Consider the following 24,768-nt stretch of genomic DNA (forward strand, 5'->3'; position numbering starts at 1 on the left):
GAAAATAGTTCTTCAAATTAAAAAGTAATGTTCCCCTAAATCTAGTAACCGTCTTTGCCTTTTTTTAAGTCGGAAAACAAATATTTGTCCTCCAGAAGTTTGCATCATCTTGTTTTCTAGAGGTTTTAGGTTGAGGTCGCTATGAAAGAAGGTCAATTAACTGTAACTGTTTTTATTAGAAAAGCAAATGAAAACTGAAAAATCTGAAATTTTTGCATGAAAAAGTTCCAAAAATTGTGAAATATTAGCCTCTTGTTTAAAATGTTGGCACATTTTAAAGTTGTTCTGAGCTAGTTTTTGTTTCTTCACAAAAAAGAAGCATAAAAACTCTGTCATTTCCTTCTGTCCAGGTCCGCCTGTCATCATCGTTCCTCCTAAAGACACAACCCTCAACATGTCCCAGAATGCACTGCTGCAGTGCCAGGCGGTGGCCGACCCTCCCAACATGACGTACGTGTGGCAGAAAGCCGGAGAAAACGTCCATCATATCGAGTGAGTGGAGTACTTTCTTATCTCGGTTTTACTCTGTATAGATTCACACTAAAGCTGCTTCAAGCTGAATCTATAAAACCATTTTCTAAAAGCTTGTTAGGTTTGGATGACAAACTTTTGAAAGTTGATGGGTTTGACCTTCTTTCTGTCCCTCCTGTGCTGTAAAAATGATTCTGTGCGAGTAGCAGTAGTGCTTCTTTTTCTCGTGAATCATCTATTCTTGTCTTTTTACAGCTTCTAGTTCATGTAAATAAGAGCTGCTAAAACACAATTGCTCTTTAGTCTGACTGAAATCTTGCTCTTGTGATGTAGAAGATGTATTTATGTTTTATTTTGTTTTTTTACAAATAACAATGAGCATAAATTTTCATTGTAACTACATTTTTGGGTGCGTTTCTACCATGTTTGAACATCTTGACTGCTAAATCCCTGCTGCTCCTCCAGTTATCTTGGACTACGTGGCACAAAACACCAAAATATTACCAAGTATTTTTGATCTAGTTTGTAGTGCCGGTATTTTACTACACTTGAAATAAGACGAAACAAACTTAAAGTGACTTTTCAGCCAGATGTGAGCTTGTTTCAAGTCAGTAATTCTTTAACAAAGTTCCATTGGCAGATTATTTCACTTATAAAATATTGTCTTGTTGTAAGTGAAATAATCTGCCAATGGAACTAGAACTGGGTTGCTAGGTGATGGGCTGGGGTTGCTAGGTAACGAGGTAACCTTGTGTAGGAGCGTTCTACCAATGGAGCTAGTACTTTTTCACCAATATTAAGGAATTATTGACTTAAAATAAGGACATATTTCTTGCTGAAAAGTTACTTGTAAGTTAGTTTTGTCTTATTTCAGGTGTACTAAGATATTTACATGATAACTAGTCCAGAATTAGTTAGTAATATAGTAATATTTTGTGTTTTTGCAGTGCAGGAATTAAAGGTGGTCTAGTGGCTAGTTAAAAAAAAAACTAAATTTTTTTTTAGTTTTTTGGCTAGTTAAAAAAAAAGAAAGATTAGTGAGACTTTAAACAGTTTTTCATTCACCAGTTTCATTCAGCTGTGCTCACCTCAGTTTCTCGTGTTTAATTTCATCGTAAAAAAAACGAAAATGTGCAGCAAAGAACGAGTTTGTTAATGTTTAACTGGGAGACAGAGGATCTGAGTGTAAATGGTTGTGATTACCAGCGTTCGCAATCCAGCAGCTGCTGAATACAGCAGAGGTCAGACGAGCAGATGGGGGTGAAGAGGGTTGGGTTAATTTCCGTTAGGGCTCCCCTCGTTAGCATTTCTCTACTGAACGCATCGCGACTCATTACAGTCAAGCTCAGGTTAATTCTCTACACGATTTTAATGAGGGGAGAAATTCAGAGGGGCATTTGGAGTTGATGTGCAGGAAATAGCAGGCAATACTGGAGTTCAAACCATGAAGATGATTTAATTATCTGTTTCTAATTCTGGAAAATTAACTCCTTTGGAAGTTTGGGTGAAAAAATAGTCGAGGAAATCCAGTTTTTCTTTCTGTTTGAATGTTTACCTTCAAGTTTTTACATCTTATTTTGATAAGTTTGGAGTGAAAACCGAGGACTTTTATGAGCCTAAACAGGAGAAGAAGGAAGGAAATATGGGAAAAAATGGCAAAAAACAATAAAGAAGAAAAAGAAACAGAACAAATGGAAGAAGGAAGGAGTGAAGGACAACAAAAGAAAGAGAGGAAAAGGAGCAATGGGACAAAAAAAAGCAGAAAACCAGAGGAAGAAAAAAGATGGAAGGAGGGAATGTAGGAAGAAAAGAGGGGAAAGAAGAACTGATGTAAGAAAAGCTAAAAGAAAAGAAATGAGGGGCATTAGGAAGGGAGGAAAAAGGAAGAGAAGAAAATGATGGCAGAAGAAAGGAACAAGGGAGTAAAATGAAGGGAGGTAAGAAAGTAAAACAATAAGAGGAAGCAAAGAAGGACGGAGAAATGGGAGAGGAAGAATGACATGGAGGAAAGAGAAGGAGGAAAGAGAGAAAAGATGGAAGAAAAGAGGAAACGCAACAAAAGGAAGGAAAGTGGGAAAGATAGAAGTAGAAAGACTGAAAGAATAAAGAAAGGAAAGACTGAAATAATTTGGAAAGAAAACAAAGGAAAGCAGAAAGGATAAAGGAAAGGATGAGAGGAAGCAGGAAAAGTAAAGAAAAAAAAGAGAATAGTCATTTTTTTTAAACATCCTTGAATTAAAGCGTTGTTCTGATCCAAAGTGAGCAGCTGCCAAAATACAACAGGAAAACCTTGTGTTGTGAACTCTGTTCTGTCTGAGCGCCGTAAACCTGAAGGCTGTTTCCCAACGCCGCTGTCGGCACGGCCAGAACCGGGTCGGGCCGTAAATGGCTGCCATTCCTCTGCTGTGGGGCAACGGCACATTGAACTCAGGAGATTTACTGCCAGGCAGGACGGATCCACGTGACCCACACAGTCCTGCTGCTTCTGCCGCTGCTGGGAAAGTAAAACCACAGGGGGAACTGGGACTGGAGGAGCTGGGGGAACTGGGAAGGCTCTGGTCGCACCTTTTCTTCTCTCCATCAGATTCTTGCTGTTTGTTTCCCTGGAGAACGTCTGTTACTGTCTGACGCAGATTATCCTTAAAAAGTCTTAAATTCATGAATGAAAGATTAAGACATTAAAAAATCTTAAATAAATTTCACATGTAAAATTAAATTTGTTTAAGATTTTTTTAATGCCTTAATCTTAATCAGGCCTTAAATTCACATATGTGAATTTAAGTTCACATATGTGAATTTAAGGCCTGAAATGTGTTTTAAAAAAATTTAGTTTCATGAATGAAAATTAAGGCCTTAAAAAAATCTAATTCACCTAAAATATCGTAGAGTCTTAATTTCATGCGTAAAAATTTAAGGTCTCAAAGTCTTTAAAATGGGTATAACTTCATGTACCTAGAATTCAGGCCTCAAATGTCTTTAAAAACTTGAATTTCATGTGTAACATTAAGGCATTAAAAAAATTAAGGGCTTAGTAGTCTTTAAAAAGTTAATTTAAATTCATGTAACTAGAATTCATGCTTTAAATGTCTTTAAAAGTTCGTTTCATATATAGAAAATTAAGGCCTTAGAAAGTCTTACAAATTCAATTCACATATTTAAAACTAAGACCTGAAATGTCTTAAAAATACTTCAATTTATTAATGGAAAATTAAGGCCTTAGAAATGCCAAATCCACATACCTAAAATTAAGGTCTTAAAAAGTCTTGATAAAAGAAATTTTAATAAAAAAAAAATGCATACCTTAAATGTCTTTAAGTTTCATGTATAGAAAATTAAGACCTTAAAAAATCTCTAATTAATTAAAATAATGTAAATTGGCCTTAAATGTTTTGGGGTCTTAAATTTTGTCATTGCAGGACTAGATGCTAAGTTTTTATTCTTGAGGGATTTTTCTGTCAAGCAAAAGTTTGAGTCGTGGCCTTGCAACTTAAATGTATTCTGTGCTACCTCACTGCTAACATACTGTTGCTAGCTAGCTAGCTAGTTCTTTGTGTCCGTCATGAGTGATAGGTTGGACAAATGACAGTAAAAAACAAAAGTCTGCTTCTCAGGGTGAAATCCAAAATATCGGAGGCAATAGCAATGAAGCGACAAAAGTTTAAACATTTTTCTACTTTCTTTTGTCTTGTCACAGTTCTACATGCCTTAAATTTGGATTTTATCTCATATTCGTAGCTTCTTCTCTCACTGGACTTTTCTGTCAGGCAAAAGTTTGAGTCCTGCAGACATCTTCATTGTGTTCTGCAACTCGAGGCGGTTAAGACTTCTGGTAACCAGCTGCTAATGTACCCTTGCTAGTTAGCTAGCTAGTTTTTTGATGATAGTCTCGATAGGTAAAAGTCATCGCCAACAATGGCGACGAAAGTTTTAACATTTTTCTGGTATCTTCGTCACATGTTTTGCTTTTATTGTAAGCCCCAAACATTCCTTTTTTTGTCTTAAGTTGGAGGTGACATTAAAAGGTCTTACAAGGTCCTGAAAACTTGAGTATACCCTGCTGATGAAGTAATATAAAAAATGTTTTCATTAAGGTGTTTTATGTCCACTTCAGGCATAAACAAACCTCCACTGCTGTGTTTTGGTTTTTATTCCCCTCGTTGTTCAGATAAACTATCTTCCCCCCTGATGTGATGAATATTTCCTGTGCAGGTCTCTGAAGTCGCGCGTGAGGATCCTGGTTGATGGAACGCTGCAGATCTTCCGTTTACTGCCAGAAGACTCCGGGAACTTCAGCTGCGTACCGACCAATGGGCTGCTGACCCCGCCCACCGCCTCCGCCATCTTAACTGTGATGCGTACGTAGCGTTTTAAATGTGTGGCTGTTTGAAATGATTTCCTAGTGAAGTGAGCTGAAGCTTAAGGTTTTGCTGCAGGTGGTTAAAGACAGGAATTATTTTTACTGAACTAAGCAACATAAGGAGGTAAAGAGGAAAAAACGTCTCGGTTGATTTAGTTTCCACTGAGCTGCAACCACAGGGAGGAAAGAAAGGAGGGATAAAAAATGGAGATGAAAGAAAGGAGTGATACAAATGGGGAGGGAAGAAAGAAGGATAGCAGTATACAAGGAAAGAAACTAAAGAAAACAAAAAATTTGGAGGATAATAAGGAAACTTAAAAAGATGGGGAGAGAAAGAAAGGATAGATAAGATTAAAGAAAGGACACTAAAATGGAGAGAAAATAAAAGGGAATAAGCTCAAATTTGGATAGGAAAGGATGGAAAGAAGAGTGAAAGAAAACAAAAAAATGGGAGAAGAAAGAAAGTAACCTAAAAACAGGAAGAAAAGAATGGAAGAAAACATGGAGTAAGAAAGGAAGGGAACAAAATTGGGGAGAAAATGAAGGGAACAAATTCAGGAAATGAAAGAAAAATGGACAGAAATCTAACGCTGTTAATAGATGGAAACCTTTACAGAGTGGCTGACGTCGAAGTGCCGTTTTTTCTTTTTTTATGTTACAGGAATACCCCAATAATCAACTTATGAAACTTTTACCAGTTATTTTAGAGAAATAGCTAGCTAAAGCTAATCGTTTATTTGGTTTCGTTTATTTCGTAATCGTTTACAAGCCATAGTTGACTGAGGCTTTAGAGCAAACTGTGTCCAAACTTTTAGGTGTATTTTTCCATTTAAAAATTATTTAAACAGACATTATTTTCATCAAACAATGCAGAAAAAAAAACTATTTTAAGTCTTAAGAAATTAGTGCAGTTTTCTAAATATTTGGGTTGATTGTTTTCAATTTTGTTGCTCTAGAGAAATGTCTTCACAACCAAAAACTGTAACTTTCTTCTCAAATGTTACCAAATTTGAAGGTGGTTGCCCACGTTTGCTGCGTTTGTGGTTCACCTTCGGTTACATAGAAGATAGATAGAAGAAAAAATACCAAACATTTTACATTTCAGAAGAATATTGTAAAAGAAAATCTGTTCAATTCTAATAATGGAGTAAAAGTAAATTTATCTAATCTTTCTCAACTATAATTAAAGGTTACTCTGGCAAAAGTTAAGTCAAGTTAAAGTACTTGGGTAAAAATACTTTCTCTTTTAAAATAAATACTCCATTATTACCTTTATGCTTTAAAAAGTGACTAAAATGTGCGTGTTCAAAAGGTTGCTGGTGTATGCAATAAAAAATGCCAAGTTTTCAGTTTGTTTGCTTGTTTGTTTGAAAGGTAGCTGTTTCTCTATAATTACCTGTTAGCAAAGAAATGCTCATATTGTAGTATAATTAATCATATCGTTTCCTTGCGGCTTCAGCGTTTTCCTCTTGCTTCACTCGGAGAAAATACATTATCCTCAGCTCTGCTGGATGTCAGAATGAACAAGTTCTAGTCTGCAGATTCTCTCTGCACATAAACAGCAGGCTGCATTTAAGATTACATTATTGATCCTAAGGGGAATTTAAATATTGTTTTAACTCACGATTCTTCAAAAAAAGTTATGGCAGATAGTGATGGCTGGGTATTTCATAATTTTCTTGATTTTATGTAAAGACCTTCTTTACTTCATGCCAGAAGTTTATATATTTGGCTACACACTCACGCATGACTTTCATGTTGTTTCCATGTGGCTGGCAATGAGCAATCCGATCTGTTGCCTCAAATAAACCTTGTACGCCAGCAGTTATTTTTGTTCAGGTTGTCTCTGAACAAGGAGTTTATCTCCTGAGCATAGAAAAAGAAAAGTGTGACCTGATTTTTTCCCAGAGGAAGTCTTTGATTTGGAGATTAATAAATCCTCGACATTTTGTGTAAAACGGATCTAATGTCTTGTTTTCTTTGGTAGAACTGTTGAAACTTTAGTAGGACACTGAGGCATGATTTAGCTTAAGACTTTAATAACTCAGATTTGTGTTTTAACTACACTTAGACCCAGCCAAGGCTTTCCAACTACCCGAGGAAACGTACCTTCCCACAGGTATGGGCGGCGGGATCCGATGCCCGGTGGCAGCTCAGCCTCTGCTGCTCCGTGTGGATTGGATAAAAGACGGAGCGCCTCTGGATCTGTCTCTGGTAATAAACAATAATCTCACGATTAGGTGAAATTTCCCTGAGCAGTGCTCAGTTTAAAAGATAAGGAAATTTCTGTGCATCATTATGTTGTCAACAGCAGCTTAAATGATGGTGGTTCCAGGTAAAGTGGCTGAATCTATTCATTTTCCCTCAGCAGAGCTGTATTTTACACTCCAGTAGATGTGTTTTGTAGGATTTGCAGAAATGAAGTTATTGACATGTCTGCTTCATGCTGGGAAGGTGTGTGTGTGTGTGTGTGTGGAGAAAAGAGTAAACAGCCTTGCTTTTTCAATGGGATTTAGGAGGAAAGTAGCAGCAACTAGGATCCCCTACCAGGCTGTAAAAACTGTTTTGTCATAGATTTTTTCCCTGTTTTTGCTTTTTCTGTCACACTTAAATGTTTCAGATCAACAAACATTTGAGATAAAAATCCACTTTTAACGGTGATTTTATCTGTTATAAAACTTCACACTTAGTTACTTAAAACCTGTCTGACTTCATGAAGTAGATTAAAAGAGCACAAAAACACATCATGATACATCCTGTTTATGTTCGTTATCATCTTAGACTCAAAACTGCAGAATTAAAACTTTCTATTCTGAGAGTTTTTACTCTGGCAGGGACTTATACTCGGGCAAGAAGTTTGTTTCTGATAGAAAGATACTCATACAATACAAGATACAATACTCAAAAGATAATAAAATTGTGTAAAATGATTATTAATAAAAATTGTTAATTTATTTAGCATTCATTCACATCAGCCATTTTTAGTCTGCTTTAATTAAGCTCTGTTTTGTTTGTCGAGGTATGAATGCGTAATCAAACTTTGATGCGAACCAAAACGGTGAAATCTGGTGCGATGTGAACTTTGGTGCGGTTTGAATGCATACCTCAAGGCATTCTGGGTAAATACAATGAAAACAAACGTGAGTGTAGCGCTAGTGGGAGAAATGACAAGAAAAATCCTCCAACCACTAAAATCTGATGCTACTCCACTTGTTTACATTTCGTGAAGAAGAAAGTTGCGATCTGTGTCTTCTTTTGACTTATTTTCATGTTGTTTCCTTCGGTAGATATTGGTGTAGCGCCACCACAGGCGAGGAGGGGAACGGCTTTCTCAATTTGTTTGGTTCTATGACAGTCTAATTCATAATTTTTCTGATTTTCTGTGTTATGATGCTGTTTATACAAAAGTTTATATATTTGGCTACATACTCACTTATGACATTTATGTCCTCTCCACATGGCTGGCAAAGAGCAATCCTGTAACCTAAAAAAAAAAAAAACCTGCAGGGCTTCTTCAGCTTTGTACAGGTTGTCTCGGAACAAGGAGTTTATCTTCTGATCACAGAAAAACAAAGTTGTGATCTGATTTTTTTGCAGAGGGAGTCTTGATTTTCCACTCCTCTAATCTTTTTCTCTCTTTGCCAATTGAGAATTAATTCGGGACTCTGGCTGAACCGCTCCATATTGTTTAGAAATAGAACTTTAAACATAAATCTGCCAGAGATATGAACAATTCTGGGCTTAGCTGTGAATAAATATGTATGTAAGGGAAGGATATCCTCTCTGACATTCCCTCTGCTCATGATGGAAATTTCCTGCCGGCTTTGCAGTGGAAGGCCATTCAATCACATACATTTTAATGGATATGGGTAATGTGTTCAGTCTTAAAAGCTCTGGAAGCAATCCCTCAGGAATTCCTCACCTCTGTGTTGTCCCCGACTTTCCCTTCGATCTTTTTCCCCCCTTTATTAGAGGAATGAGTGTAGGACCCATTACAGATTAGAACTTCCCTTCACTTACCTTTTACTTCTCCTGATTGGAAAACCGCTTTTCCTCTTTCTGGTTTCTTTCTTGTAAGGTAAAAGTTAAACTTTGGTTTTTCTTAAAAAGCGTCCAGGGTTTCCTCCCATCTGTATTTTTGACACTGGGAGCGATGGATGTATCAGAGAATGAGATGCACCGCAGGAGATTGGTGCAGAGGCCCGGAGTCGGGCTGTTATTCTGCCAATTATTCCGATCCTGCCGCGGTTTTCACGCGCCGCAGCGATACTTACGGCTTCAATCCGCGGAGAATAATGGCACTTTTGGCTTCATTAAGCAGCCGAGTGGAGAACTTTTTGAACACAGCGAAAGCTTTTCACTGAAGGTGTAATGGAAAAAATTACTTTGAGTGCTTTTAATTCTGTTTCTCAAAAGCTGATCATGAAACCTGAAAAGAACATTTGTGCTTTGATTGAAATAGCCAGAAAGTATATATATTTTTATGTTTTATGTGATTTTTATTGGAGGTAATGTTTCTTTTCATCAATGCCAGATGGATAAAAATGCATACCATAGGAGAAAAAAAACACACACACACTGTATATTTGTGACAGAAAACACTTCTCAGGTCAAACAGCTCTTCATAGTTTCTCACATTTTTGCTCTTCCCATACATTCAGGTGAATGTGAATGAATTATAATATAAATAAAAACACATTTATGAAGTAATTCAACTGAAAAAGGGAAACTTATACATTATATTGACCAATTGGACAAAGATGGAAACATTTTAACCATTTACAGCAGTTCATTTTGATGACAACTAAATTTGAATATTAAATTTGACACGAACGCACACATAATCTACATGATTGAAGCCATGCAAAAACAGATTACCATTATATCAGCTTGGCTTTTTTTTGCAGTGACACATAGGCAACCAGTTTCTCTATGTCACATGTGTCAAACTCGAGGTCCGTGGGCCAAATCTGGTCCACCACAGCGTTTTATGTGGCCCTCTAGATTCTAGATTAAACACAAAGTGTGCTTAAGTATCATGTTATCAATCAAATCAATGCAGTTTTTATCTGTTTACTGCCAAATTATGTCAATTACTCCAGTTTCTTGATAATTATCACGAAAATTCACTGAAAATCAACAAATTCCCACACTAACAAGTGGGAGTTTATTGCAGATTCTTTTCAAAAATTGTCAAAACTTTCTTACTTGTGCTAAACAGCTGCCTCATCTTTAGTTGATATCAGATTATAATAGTCCATGATTTATACAGCGAGTAATAAAAAGTCACATTTGCTTTTTATAATGGGAAAATATTTCCAAATTAATGCCACAAACACTTTGACTTTTATTGCAAAAAATCACAAAAAGAATCACGAAATCCTGGAGGGACTGAAAAGATGTTCAATGATATTTAATTGTAAGAATTCATTAATATTTTAAGAGTTTGTTAATGTGTTTTATAAATGCATTGTGGCACTTTTGGCCCTTTAAGAGCATTCATGGTCTTGATTTGGCCCAAAACGAAAATGAGTTTGACACGCCTGCTCTATATGTTGAAATGTCGAGACACGGCAAAAAGAAAAATAAAGTTAAGTTGTGCGCCTTTCTTCCAGTATCCAGGATGGACTCTGAAAGCCGACGGCTCTTTGGTCATGGCGACGGTCAACGAAGACGCAGCGGGCACCTACAGCTGTACTCCATACAACAGCTACGGCACCATGGGGCCATCTGGACCCACCAGGGTGGTTCTGCAGGTCGGTACGAACACAAAGCAACGTGGGTCACCTGCTGAAAGGTCACACTTAACGAGAAACAGCTCTAAGCTCATTTCACCCAGCAGCACATTTAATAAATCCTGCAAAAATAAAAATTTTTACCAAGTATTCTTTGGTCTAGTTTCTACTGCAAATATGGGTAACACTTTATTTGAAGAGGTGTGCATAACACTGACATAACACTGACATAAACATGATATAACACCTGTTATTGTCATGAAGTGTCAGTCAGTAAATACTTTTAATGTACGTTTTCATAGAACTTTACATTGAAAGTGTCATTATTTACCAAATAATGCAAACTTGACACTTTTAATTGACTTTTAATGCAACTTTCAGTGCAGCTTTTTATCAAAAGTCTCATTATGTACTAAATTACACTTCATGACAACATTTATAAAGACTCCTTCATGTTTATAACAGGTGCTATGTCATGTTTATGACAGTGTAATGTCAGTCTTGCGCACCCCCATTCAACTAAAGTGTTATCCAAATATCTTAGTACATTTGAAATAAAAATAAACTAATATACACATAACTTTTCTGCAGAAAATGCAAGCTTGTTTTAAGTCAATCATTCCTTAATATTGGTTAAACTTGCAGATTACTTTACTTATAACAAGATATTTGTACCCATATTATAAGTTAATTAATGTACTAATTCACTTTTTATCAAAATTAACCAATTATTGACTTAAAAACGCAAATTTCTTGCTGAAAAGTTACCTTTAAGTTGAAGACATTTCCATTGGAAATTAGACCAAACATTTAGTTTTTTTGCAGTGTGGTAATGGTTTACCTTCCTCTTGTTTACGCTGATCAATTTGTGAAAAACGTTAACGGAGATGTCATTGATCAATCTCATCATTTGGCTGCACATTCATCAAACATTTTTACATTTATTGATTTATTTCTCTTTTTCTTGAGATGAAATTTTGAAATATTCAAATATTGCTGCCATAAACTCTTTAGTATCTTTTTTTTTTCACTTTTTGACATTTTGTTACATCATAACCTCAAACTGGAATCTATTTTCTTGGGACTGACATCGACTGACCAACACAAACTTGTGTAAAATTGTGAAGTACAGAAAACATTTTCCTACCTAAAATACTGGCCTTTGACTAGGCCATTCTAACACATGAAAAGTTTCGTTGCAGCTCCTCTAGACTTGCTTTGAGTCTCTCGGCTGCTTCCTCAGATCAGTTCAGTGTTTTAAGTTGGCGGCCATGTTGTGGTAGTTTATGCTAATTAGTTGCTATGGTAATTAGAGGAATACCAGAGAAAATATGGACATAATGAGTTTTATTTGTATAAAAAATGTGTATAATTACTACTAGTATTAACTGTTTACCATCTTTGTGTTTTGAATGAAAAGTGTTTGGTTTGAATTGATGTGTTTTTAGACTTATTCGACGATGACATTAAATCTTTCTATTCACATCAAGCATGAAGAATTTTCTCACTGTGTATTAAGAAGAAACATTTTCTTGACCTTTTCCCGCCGACCTGCGAGGCCCTCCCACATTAATAGAAGTCAACTTCGCCCGACTACAACGATGTCACTTAGCGGGGGAGTTAATTGTGTGGCTAATCCTCTTGTTATTAAGATAATGTAGTCCAAGGCGGCGGTAATCCAGTCTGGAAATCCCTTGTTTTGCATTGCTGCGATGTCCTTGATTCAGCTTACTGCTTTGGCGTTTGGCAGGACCCCCCGTCATTCAGCATCACTCCAGCCCAGGAATACAGGCAGGACGCCGGGAGGACGCTGCTCATCCCCTGTCAAGGAAACGCAGCTGCAACAGCCACCTGGAGCAAGGTAAATCTGACACAAATAAAGCAAAATAAAAATATTCTAAATGAAAACTTACTTTTTTTTTCTTTAACCGAAGCTGCTTGTCTCTCTGTGAAACAAAAAAATGTCTTTCTTTTGGGAAATTCTTGGGTTGGCATTGTGAGACCAACCCTTCACTGGCGGCCATATTGATAGGTTGTTGCTGATTATCCACAGAAAAGGTTTCATGTTTCTGTGGATAAAAGTGTGTCAGATTAAGAAATCATGATGTATAAACATTGGGCCGCAGAATAGTAATAACAGCAAAATCTCTGGCAGTACCAGAGATAACCAGGATCCAAACTTCATGACCGCAGGTGACGATCAGAACCGGATCGGTACATCAGGAGCTTTGCTTTCGGACTCGGGTCGCTCTTCACCACAACAGACCAGCGTAGCGCCTGGATTACTGCAGCCCAGTCCTAATCTGTAGGCCCGACTCCCGCTTCAGGACAACATCACGTTCTGATACTTAAATTCCTCGATCCAAAGCAGGGAGCGACCCGACCTGGAGGGAACGGGCCGGAGTTTAGTGGAGACGGTCCGGAAGAACCAGAAGACTTAGAGTAGCTGAGCGCTTCACACTCATCCGTCCGTCCATCCGTCCATCAAACAAGTCAATCCATCCATCTGTCCATCCATCCACTTGTTTTTCCATCCATCCATCCATCCATCCCTCCCTTAGAACAGTAACATTTCGGCGTCGTGTGTTTAAATATCATTTGGCTAAAAGGTTGTCTCCTCGCTCCAAAGCTTCGTTGAAGGTTTAATAAACTGATTTCTAAATCCTCCCAGAGTTTCTCTGCTGCGGCCGAGGAAATGACGAGGAGGTTTGGAGTGTTGGAGATGAAATGTTCCCTACAGCAAGACGCAGCTCAGTCATTTCACACACTCGCCTTTGGCGATCCAGTCAAAGCCCAAAGGATTTCACACAATCCCCTGTGATCTATTATCCACCTCGTCCATTTCACCTGGATAGAAGCCACATTATCGGGATAAAGGCCGAACTGCCTCCAAGAAAAGAGCAGAGAAACATCATCCAAATGTTGACGAGTGGAAGCATGACTGTTTTTCCACAGCAGGGATTTTGGAAGTGACCAGTCTGGAAACAGTTACTTTAACTTAAACGGTTTAAATTCCAAATTGTGCTAAGTTGACCCATGTAGCTCACATGTAATTATCTTAATTTGAGATGTTGTCCTGAACATCTCAACTGCAGGGAAAGTATGACAATATTCTAAAATCTGACATCTTAAGGCCCCTCTAAGATAATTTTGTTCTGCCTGACGTTTCCACATTTTCTTTAAATCTCAGTTATCTCAATCATCCCTTTGGTCAGATCACTACCACTAACATTTGTGTTTTATTGGGTTTTTAGGAAATAAACCCATGAAGTTACAGAAAATACATAATTTTTAAGTATTTATCATCTGAAAATTGCAGCATGTAACTTTTATAAAAATATTTTTCTATATATTGAATCTGTTACTGTGTTTTTACAGTATCAGACAAATAATCTGTGAAGAAATCGCTTTCTTTCTGTGCTTAACTAGGAACAACCAATCAGAGCCAGGAGGCGGGTCTTAGCGCTGTCAATCACCACTCTCCCTTTTCTCTCTCTGTTAACACAGGCTGTTATTAATGCTATGGCTAATTAGCATGGGTTTTCTGTAACGGTAAGTTGTTTCTCTGCCTTTAACACATTCTTTAGTGTGTGCACTAGATTGATTGGCAGCGCTAAGACCCGCCTCCTGGCTCTGATTGGCGCCAGAAACTTCGGCAATAACAGCTAAGGAAGGAGGTGGAGGAGATACATTTTTTAACAGATTGTCTGTCTCATATTATGATATCAGCACATGGTGACAATTTCAACGAATATGTAAAAAATAAAAATGTATATACTCGAGCTTAAGGCACCACTGAACCACTTTTTTTTGTTTCTGTTTTTTTTTAGGTTGACCCGGTTCGTTCTGTTTCCTACTCCATCAAACCCAATGGGTCTTTGCTGCTGCAGCCTCTTCTGAAGGACCACCAGGGGGAGTGGGAGTGCAGCGTGTCCAACCGCGCTGCGTCCATAGAGACCCGCACACGAGTCTTTGTCCTGGGTGAGTCCCTCCTTAAAGTGACACCACGTGTTTCAGGTGATCAATAAAATAAACAGCAAACATGCTAACATGACAGCAGAAACTAACACACATGATCTCTGGTTATGAAGCTGGATGTTAGTAGGCAAGTATTCTGATGGAAAGTTTGGTGGAAGGAAAAAGTGTAGCAGGGGAAAACAAAGGCTAAGACCCATGTAGCAACCCTTTATTTACCCCCTTTTAGGTAAACTATTATATTTGCTGAACAATTCTCACATGGCTGCTGTGCACCTTCTTCTACCACATTTTTTCCTTCCACTAAACTTTCCATGAGTGTATTTGCATCCAGCGCTCTGGACGATCATCTTTTTTAGCAGCAGTTTCCTCCCAAAAAAAAGAAAATACTAAAAAAATATTTTTTTAAATGTTTTTTGAGATGGTGTATCATGATTACATGATCTACTGCCACATTTTTTCCTTCCACTAAACTTTGCATGAGTATATTTGCGTCCGGCGCTCTGAACGGCCACCAGGGGGAGTGGCAGTGCAGCAGTCTTCTTCTTTAAGTAATTTTTGACATGGTATATCATGATCACTTGATCTACCACCACTTTTTTTTTCTTTCCACTAAACTTTCTGGGTATATTTGCATCCAGCACTCTGCGCTGCAGTCTTTTTTTTTAGCAGCTTTCTTCTTTTTTGAGACGGTGCATCATGATTACATGAGCAGTTTCCTGTTTTTCTCTTTTACTAAAATCTCCTCGGTCCACCTGGACCAGCCGGTGCCTCCGCTCCGCCTCCGATGTATAAATGCAGAACTTCAATAGATGCACCTCTGACCTTCTGCTCCGTCAGGTATCTGGAGCGCTGGCCGGTTTCCACCAACTCCTCTCCTCTCCTCTCCGCTCTCACTGCAGGAACCAGTCCCCATGCGGCCGCCGCGCTGTCCGTCTCTCCTGGGCCGAGCCAGGCCAACCTATCCTGGGAGGCCGGCTTCGACGGAGGATCAGCGCAGACGTTTTCAGTCTGGTGGGTGTAAAGCCGCCCGCTTTCCTCTCGGGCCGTAACCATGGCAGCCATCGACGGCCCCGGTATTGCTCTATTGATCGTCGGGATGAGGAATTCATTTATCTGCCATCACCTCTTGGCGGAGTGGAGTGTAACTTTACGACGCTTCGGCCCCGAGAGCGAAGATGGAGAGCGACCGATAAAAGCCGACATAATAAGCTTGTTTCTTTTGTGTGTCAAGTTTTTATCATCCAACCGCGGCTTTCAGGGAGTTTATTTGGGGTTTATGTGACAGAATGAAAGTAGAAATGGATTTGGATTCAGACAAACTTCACTCAACCAGAACAGGAATAAAACTCATTTTTGTTTTGGGCCAATCCAGATCAAGAATTCTCTTAAAGGGCCGGTTGTGCCAGAATGTATTGATAAAACCGGTTCACATTTTTAAAATCCTTAAAATTTAATATTATTGTTGAGCATCTTTTCAGTCCCTTCAGGATTTTGTGATATTTTTTTATTAATCCCAAAGATAAATTAAGTTCTCTCACAAATTTCTTAAGAGTGGCTGTAGATGCTCCTGTAGCAGTTCGTATCACAGCCAGTCTGAAGAAGCCTCTGACTGAAGACACTGTTTTCCCAACGGCGTCTGAATGTTCAGCAGATGTGTTTTGTTGAGCTCAGACTCATTTTCACATCATAATTAGGCCCGAGCAGCAAAGCGCTGCGAAGGCCTATTGTATCTGTACTGTTTATTAGGCCCGAGCAGCAAAGCGCTGCGAAGGCCTATTGTATCTGTACTGTTTTATTATTATTCTGCCCCCCTCTTCGTGTGCCTTTTTGGGGGCTTTATCATATTCAAAAACTCACCAAACTTGGCGGAAGCGACTAGGCGGTTTAAAAATTTTGAATTTTAAGGTCGCCGCAAAAATCGCAAAAAAAATTGCTCAACGGCAGCAACTAGCAATTTTCAAAAGACCCATTGCTATTCACTTACTTCATCGTAGAGACTTGAAATTCGGTACAGTTGTAGAGCTCACTAAGACGCTCAGAATTTACAAGTAATGTCATAGTGCAACTATCACAGGAAGTCGGCCATTTTGTATTGAAGGTCCATTTTTTACCTCGATTTTGACGTTTACAGCCTTCGTATTTGATCGAACTCCTCCTAGGGATTTCGATTGATCGGCTTCAAACTCGGTCAGTCTGATCATAAGGCATGTCTGATTTAAAGTTATCAAATTGGTGAGTTTTGGAGCATGTTGAAGGGGGGTTACCAGGGGTCAAAGTTCACCTACACGCCATGAAACAAAAACCTCTTATATTTCCTATACAAAAACACATAGAGGGACCAAACTTTCAGTGATTGATCGGCATCGGGTGTCCTATAATACCCTGCAGTGAAATTTTTTTTTTACGTAGGCCACGCCCCCTGAGAGCAGGAAGTGTCATGTTTTACTGTGAACGGTCGCTATCTTAGCCCTTTGACCTAATCAACATGAAACTGTGTCCAGAGACAGAAGACATGTTGGTGTGTTGTGGATTCCAACCCCGACCGGCTGCGATGAAGCAGGTGGGCGTGGCGGCGTTGCGAACGCCGTCGAATTTCGTTTGGCTCTGAATTCCACAGTTTCGGGGTGAGCTGCTCCAAACTCACTAGGATGGATCCTTATCCATCCCCGAACAGAAATCCATAGCGATATTTGGTGGGCGTGGCCTAATTTCTCTATAGCGACCCCTAGAGTATTTTAAATGAACAGCCCAAAGCCATGCTTTAACCTAGAATTACGAAACTTGGTACACATGTGTATCTTGTCAGGACGTACAAAAAAGTCTCTTAGAGCCATGCTCTAAACCCAACAGGAAGTCGGCCATTTTGTATTGAAGGTCCATTTTGGACCTCGAGTTTGACGTTTACAGCCTTTGCATTTGATCGAACTCCTCCTAGGGATTTCGATTGATCGGCTTCAAACTCGGTCAGTCTGATCATAAGGCATGTCTGATTTAAAGTTATCAAATTGGTGACTGTATGAGCTTGCTGAAGGGGGGTTACCAGGGGTCAAAGTTCACCTACTCGCCATGAAACACGAAACTCTTATATATCCTGCACAGAAACTCACAGAGATACCAAACGTTCAGTGATTGATCAGCAATAGGTGTCCTAAAATACCCTGTGGTGAAATTATGACATCGCTTAGGCCACGCCCCCTGAGAACAGGAAGTGTCATGTTTTACTGTGAACGGTCGCTATCTTAGCCCTTTGACATAATCAACATGAAGCTGTGTCCAGAGACAGAAGACATGTTGGTGTGTTGTGGATCCAAGCCCTGACCAGCTGCGATGAAGCAGCTGGGTGTGGCGGCATGGCGAAGTGACCTGTAACGCCGATGCCATACGTTTGCTTCTAGATTCCACATGTTTCGACCGAGCTGCACCAAACTTGGCCTGACTCATCCTGGTGTGATGCCTGACAATGCTATGTCATCATATTATGACGTCATCTAAGCCCCGCCCCCTCAGAATGAATTAGAGAGATCTTCTGTGTAATTACATAATAAACAGTCCATGTTCGTTGTTTGTAGGGCAATGCTGCCCTCTGCTGCCCACTGAAATAGTTTCATTATTTCAGTAATTCGACACCAGAGGGCAGCATTGCCCTACGGAAAGACAGTTCAATGTTGAATTGAAAAGGAAAAAATTAAATAATTTGTAATTCTAACACAAAAACTGACAGAGACACCAAAGTTTGAGTTATTGATCATTATCTTGTGTCCAATAATATCCAATGGTCAAATGATGACATCACGTAGGCCACGCCCCCTGACAACAGGAAGTCTTGTATTTTACTGTGAACGGTCGATAGCTTCTGCACCAAACTTTGCACGAGTGACCCTGGTGGGATCCTTGACGACCCTATGTCATCATATTATGACGTCATATAAGCCCCGCCCCCTCAGAACAGGAAGTGCCGTTTTTTTACTTGGAAAGCTCCGTTTATGGCTCTCTTGACCTAATCAAGATGATTTGGATGATAAACTCTGTCAATGCTCGCTGCTGGCTGAACCGTGTGGGCGTGGCCAAACGGCGAATATCAGTCCCTCGCCATATGCATACGTTTGGCTCTTATTTAGGCATAGATCATCCGATTGGCGCCAAACTGGATATGTATGACCTTTGTTCACCTCTAAAGAGCCCGACGGGTTTGAGATGTAATTTGGCTCCACTGCGCCCCCTAAGTTAATACATGGGTTGTGTCTCCTCGACGCATCGACCGATCTGCGCCAGATTTTTTGACAGTCGTCGGGCAGCGCCGCCGAACGCATTCACGCGTATCGCCCGGTGGACGGGCGGGGAAAATGCGCGACAGCTTCTGCGGCGGCTGGCGGGCGGCGGTGCTGGAAACTGCGGCGGAGCTTCCGCGGTGGGGAGCGGGCTGCGGCTCTGGAAAACGCGCGAGAGCTTCTGCGGTGGCCGGAACCCCCGCGGTGGCCAATAGGCCGGAGCGGCGCTTGCTGCGAGGGCCGCCCGAGGCTGCTTGCAGCTTTAATTATTATTATTATTATTCTGCCCCCCCAAAGAGGAGCCTTTTTGGGGGCTTTATCATATTCAAAAACTCACCAAACTTGGCGGAAGCGACTAGGCGGTTTAAAAATTTTGAATTTTAAGGTCGCCGCAAAAATCGCAAAAAAAATTGCTCAACGGCAGCAACTAGCAATTTTCAACAGACCCATTGCTATTCACTTACTTCATCGTAGAGACTTGAAATTCGGTACAGTTGTAGAGCTCACTAAGACGCTCAGAATTTACAAGTAATGTCATAGTGCAACTATCACAGAAAGTCGGCCATTTTGTATTGAACGTCCATTTTTTTCCTCGATTTTGACGTTTACAGCCTTCGTATTTGATCGAACTCCTCCTAGGGATTTCGATTGATCGGCTTCAAACTCGGTCAGTCTGATCATAAGGCATGTCTGATTTAAAGTTATCAAATTGGTGAGTTTTGGAGCATGTTGAAGGGGGGTTACCAGGGGTCAAAGTTCACCTACACGCCATGAAACAAAAACCTCTTATATTTCCTATACAAAAACACATAGAGGGACCAAACTTTCAGTGATTGATCGGCATCGGGTGTCCTATAATAACCTGCAGTGAAATTTTTTTTTTACGTAGGCCACGCCCCCTGAGAGCAGGAAGTGTAATGTTTTACTGTGAACGGTCGCTATCTTAGCCCTTTGACCTAATCAACATGAAACTGTGTCCAGAGACAGAAGACATGTTGGTGTGTTGTGGATTCCAACCCCGACCGGCTGCGATGAAGCAGGTGGGCGTGGCGGCGTTGCGAACGCCGTCGAATTTCGTTTGGCTCTGAATTCCACAGTTTCGGGGTGAGCTGCTCCAAACTCACTAGGATGGATCCTTATCCATCCCCGAACAGGAATCCATAGCGATATTTGGTGGGCGTGGCCTAATTTCTCTATAGCGACCCCTAGAGTATTTTAAATGAACAGCCCCAAGCCATGCTTTAACTTAGAATTACGAAACTTGGTACACATGTGTATCTTGTCAGGACGTACAAAAAAGTCTCTTAGAGCCATGGTCGAAACCCAACAGGAAGTCGGCCATTTTGTATTGAAGGTCCATTTTGGACCTCGAGTTTGACATTTACAGCCTTTGCATTTGATCGAACTCCTCCTAGGGATTTCGATTGATCGGCTTCAAACTCGGTCAGTCTGATCATAAGGCATGTCTGATTTAAAGTTATCAAATTGGTGACTGTATGAGCTTGCTGAAGGGGGGTTACCAGGGGTCAAAGTTCAGCTACTCGCCATGAAACACGAAACTCTTATATTTCCTATATAAAAACACATAGAGGGACCAAACGTTCAGTGATTGATCGACATCGGGTGTCCTAAAATACCCTGTGGTGAAATTATTTTTTTAAGTAGGCCACGCCCCCTGAGAACAGGAAGTGTCATGTTTTACTGTGAACGGTCGCTATCTTAGCCCTTTGACCTAATCAACATGAAACTGTGTCCAGAGACAGAAAACATGTTGGTGTGTTGTGGATTCCAACCCCGGCCGGCTTTGACATAGCAGGTGGGCGTGGCGGCGAGGCGAAGTGACCTGTAACGCCGATGCCATACGTTTGCTTCTAGATTCCACATGTTTCGACCGAGCTGCACCAAACTTGGCCTGACTCATCCTGGTCTGATGCCTGACAATGCTATGTCATCATATTATGACGTCATCTAAGCCCCGCCCCCTCAGAATGAATTAGAGAGATCTTCTGTGTAATTACATAATAAACAGTCCATGTTCGTTGTTTGTAGGGCAATGCTGCCCTCTGCTGCCCACTGAAATAGTTTCATTATTTCAGTAATTCGACACCAGAGGGCAGCATTGCCCTACGGAATGAAAGTTCAATGTTGTAATGGAGGAAAAAATTAAATAATTAGTAATTCTAACACAAAAACTCACAGAGACACCAAACGTTCAGTGATTGATCATAATCGAGTGTCCAATAATATCCAATGGTCAAATGATGACATCACTTAGGCCCCGCCCCCTCGGAACAGGAAGTGCTATTTTTTTACTTGGAAAGCTCTGTTTATGGCTCTCTTGACCTAATCAAGATGATTCGGATGATAAACTCTGTCAATGCTCGCTGCTGGCTGAACCGTGTGGGCGTGGCCAAATGGCGAATATCAGTCCCTCGCCATATACATACGTTTGGCTCTTATTCAGGCATAGATCATCCGATTGGCGCCAAACTGGATATGTATGACCTTTGTTCACCTCTAAAGAGCCCGACGGGTTTGAGATGTAATTTGGCTCCACTGCGCCCCCTAAGTTAATACATGGGCTGTATCTCCTCGACGCATCGACCGATCTGCGCCAGATTTTTTGACAGTCGTCGGGGAGCGCTGCCGAACGCATTCACGCGTGTCGCCTGGTGGACGGGCGGGCAAAATGCGCGACAGCTTCTGCGGTGGCTGGCGGGCGGCGGTGCTGAAAACTGCGGCGGAGCTTCTGCGGTGGGGAGTTGGCTGCGGCTCTGGAAATTGTGCGAGACCTTCTGCGGTGGCTGGAACCCCCGCGGTGGCCAATAGGCCGGAGCGGCGCTTGCTGCGAGGGCCGCCCGAGGCTGCTTGCAGCTTTAATTATTATTCTTATTATTCTTACCCCCCAAAGAGGTGCCTTTTTGGGGGCTTTATCATATTCAAAAACGCACCAAACTTGGCGGTCGCGACTAGGCAGTTTAAAAATTTTGAATTTTAAGGTCGATGCAAAAATCGCAAAAAAATTGGCTCAACGGCGCCAACTAGCAATTTTCAAAGGAAATTTTGCTATTCATTTACTTTATCGTAGAGACATGAAATTTGGTACAGTTGTAGAGCTCACCAAGATGCTCAGAATTAGGTATAGATTTAGAAGTGCAAATATCACAGGAAGTCAGCCATTTTGTCTTGAACGTCCATTTTTTTCCTCGAGTTTGACGTTTACAGCCTTCGTATTTGATCGAACTCCTCCTAGGGATTTCGATTGATCGGCTTCAAACTTGGTCAGTCTGATCATAAGGCATGTTTGATTTAAAGTTATCAAATTGGTGAGTTTTGGAGTATGTTGAAGGGGGGTTAGCAGGGGTCAAAGTTCACCTACTCGCCATGAAACACGAAACTCTTATATTTCCTATACAAAAACACAGAGAGGGACCAAACTTTCAGAGATTGGTCGTCATCGGGTGTCCTAAAATACCCTGTGGTGAAATTATTTTTTTAAGTAGGCCACGCCCCCTGAGAACAGGAAGTGTCATGTTTTACTGTGAACGGTCGCTATCTTAGCCCTTTGACCTAATCAACATGAAACTGTGTCCAGAGACAGAAGACATGTTGGTGTGTTGAGTAATCCAACCCCGACCGGCTGCGATGAAGCAGGTGGGTGTGGCGGCGTTGCGAACGCCGTCGAATTTCGTTTGGCTCTGAATTCCACAATTTCGGGCCCAGCTGCTCCAAACTCACTAGGATGGATCCTTATCCACCCACCGACAGGAATTCATAACAAAATTTGGTGGGCGTGGCCTAATTTCTCTATAGCGACCCCTAGAGTATTTTAAATGAACAGCCCCAGGCCATGCTTTATCCTAGAATTACGAAACTTGGTACATATGTGTATCTTTTCAGGATGTACAAAAAAGTCTCTTGGAGCCATGCTCTAAACCCAACAGGCAGTCGGCCATTTTGTATTGAAGGTCCATTGTGGACCTCGAGTTTGACGTTTACAGCCTTCGTATTTGATCGAACTCCTCCTAGGGATTTCGATTGATCGGCTTCAAACTCGGTCAGTCTGATCATAAGGCATGTCTGATTTAAAGTTATCAAATTGGTGAGTTTTGGAGCATGTTGAAGGGGGGTTAGCAGGGGTCAAAGTTCACCTACTCGCCATGAAACACGAAACTCTTATATTTCCTATATAAAAACACATAGAGGGACCAAACGTTCAGTGATTGATTGTCATAAGATGTCCTAAAATACCCTGTGGTGAAATGATGACATCACTTAAGCCACGCCCCCTGAGAACAGGAAGTGTCATGTTTTACTGTGAACGGTCGCTATCTTAGCCCTTTGACCTAATCAACATGAAACTGTGTCCAGAGACAGAGGACATGTTGGTGTGTTGGGGATTCCAACCCCGACCGGCTGCGATGAAGCAGGCGGGCGTGGCGGCGTTGCGAACGCCATCGAATTTCGTTTGGCTCTGAATTCCACAGTTTCGGGGTGAGCTGCTCCAAACTCACTAGGATGGATCCTTATCAACCTGCCAACAGGAATCCATAGCGAAATTTGGTGGGCGTGGCCTAATTTCTCTATACGGTCCCCTAGAATATTTTTAAAAATCAGCCCCAAGCGATGCTTTAACTTAGAATTACGAAACTTGGTACACATGTGTATCTTGTCAGGACGTACAAAAAAGTCTCTTGGAGCCATGCTCTAAACCCAACAGGAAGTCGGCCATTTTAGATTGAAGTTCATTTGACCTCGATTTTGACGTTTACAGCCTTCGTATTTGATCGAACTCCTCCTAGGGATTTCGATTGATCGACTTCAAACTTGGTCAGTCTGATCACAAGGCATGTTTGATTTAAAGTTATCAAATTGGTGAGTTTTGGAGCATGTTGAAGGGGGGTTAGCAGGGGTCAAAGATCCCCTGTGATTGACATATTACACAGTCAATTACAAAGGGGATATTTAGTCATTCCGTAGGGCAATGCTGCCCTCTGGTGTCGAATTACTGAAATAATGAAACTATTTCAGTAATTTCAGTAATTCGACACCAGAGGGCAGCATTGCCCTACGGAATGACAGTTCAATGTTGAATTGAAAAGGAAAAAATTAAATAATTTGTAATTCTAACACAAAAACTGACAGAGACACCAAAGTTTGAGTTATTGATCATTATCTTGTGTCCAATAATATCCGATGGTCAAATGATGACATCACGTAGGCCACGCCCTCTGACAACAGGAAGTCTTGTATTTTACTGTGAACGGTCGATAGCTTCTGCACCAAACTTTGCAGGAGTGACCCTGGTGGGTTCCTTGACGACCCTATGTCATCATATTATGACGTCATATAAGCCCCGCCCCCTCAGAACAGGAAGTGCCGTTTTTTTACTTGGAAAGCTCCGTTTATGGCTCTCTTGACCTAATCAAGATGATTCGGATGATAAACTCTGTCAATGCTCGCTGCTGGCTGAACCCTGTGGGCGTGGCCAAACGGCGAATATCAGTCCCTCGCCATATGCATACGTTTGGCTCTTATTCAGGCATAGATCATCCGATTGGCGCCAAACTGGATATGTATGACCTTTGTTCACCTCTAAAGAGCCCAACGGGTTTGAAATGTAATTTGGCGCCACTGCGCCCCCTAAGGTAATACATGGGTTGTATCTCCTCGACGCATCGACTGATCTGCGCCAGATTTTTCGACAGTCGTCGGGTAGCGCCGCCGAACGCATTCACGCGTATCGCCCGGTGGACGGGCAGGGTAAATGCGCGACGGCTCTTGCGGCGGCTAGCGGGCGGCGGTGCTGGAAACTGCGGCTGAGCTTCCGCGGTGGGGAGCGGGCTGCGGCTCTGGAAATCGTGCGAGACCTTCTGCGGTGGCCGGAACCCCCGCGGTGGCCAATAGGCCGGAGCGGCGCTTGCTGCGAGGGCCGCCCGAGGCTGCTTGCAGCTTTAAT

The 24,768-nt window shown here is 41.0% G+C and overlaps 1 protein-coding gene across 1 annotated transcript in view; it reads left to right on the forward strand.

Moving 5' to 3' along the window:
* Positions 1-24,768, forward strand: part of LOC102221300 (protein turtle homolog A-like) — a 70,629-nt gene that overhangs the window by 31,897 nt on the left and 13,964 nt on the right. The window contains exons 7-13 of the mRNA XM_023338745.1: positions 351-492; positions 4,681-4,826; positions 6,900-7,042; positions 10,444-10,584; positions 12,314-12,424; positions 14,394-14,544; positions 15,441-15,552. Coding sequence (XP_023194513.1) covers positions 351-492; positions 4,681-4,826; positions 6,900-7,042; positions 10,444-10,584; positions 12,314-12,424; positions 14,394-14,544; positions 15,441-15,552 — 946 coding nt within the window. The remainder of the gene's footprint in view (positions 1-350; positions 493-4,680; positions 4,827-6,899; positions 7,043-10,443; positions 10,585-12,313; positions 12,425-14,393; positions 14,545-15,440; positions 15,553-24,768) is intronic.

Source organism: Xiphophorus maculatus, chromosome 8, assembly GCF_002775205.1.
Source record: "Xiphophorus maculatus strain JP 163 A chromosome 8, X_maculatus-5.0-male, whole genome shotgun sequence".
Taxonomy (NCBI): Eukaryota; Metazoa; Chordata; class Actinopteri; order Cyprinodontiformes; family Poeciliidae; genus Xiphophorus; species Xiphophorus maculatus.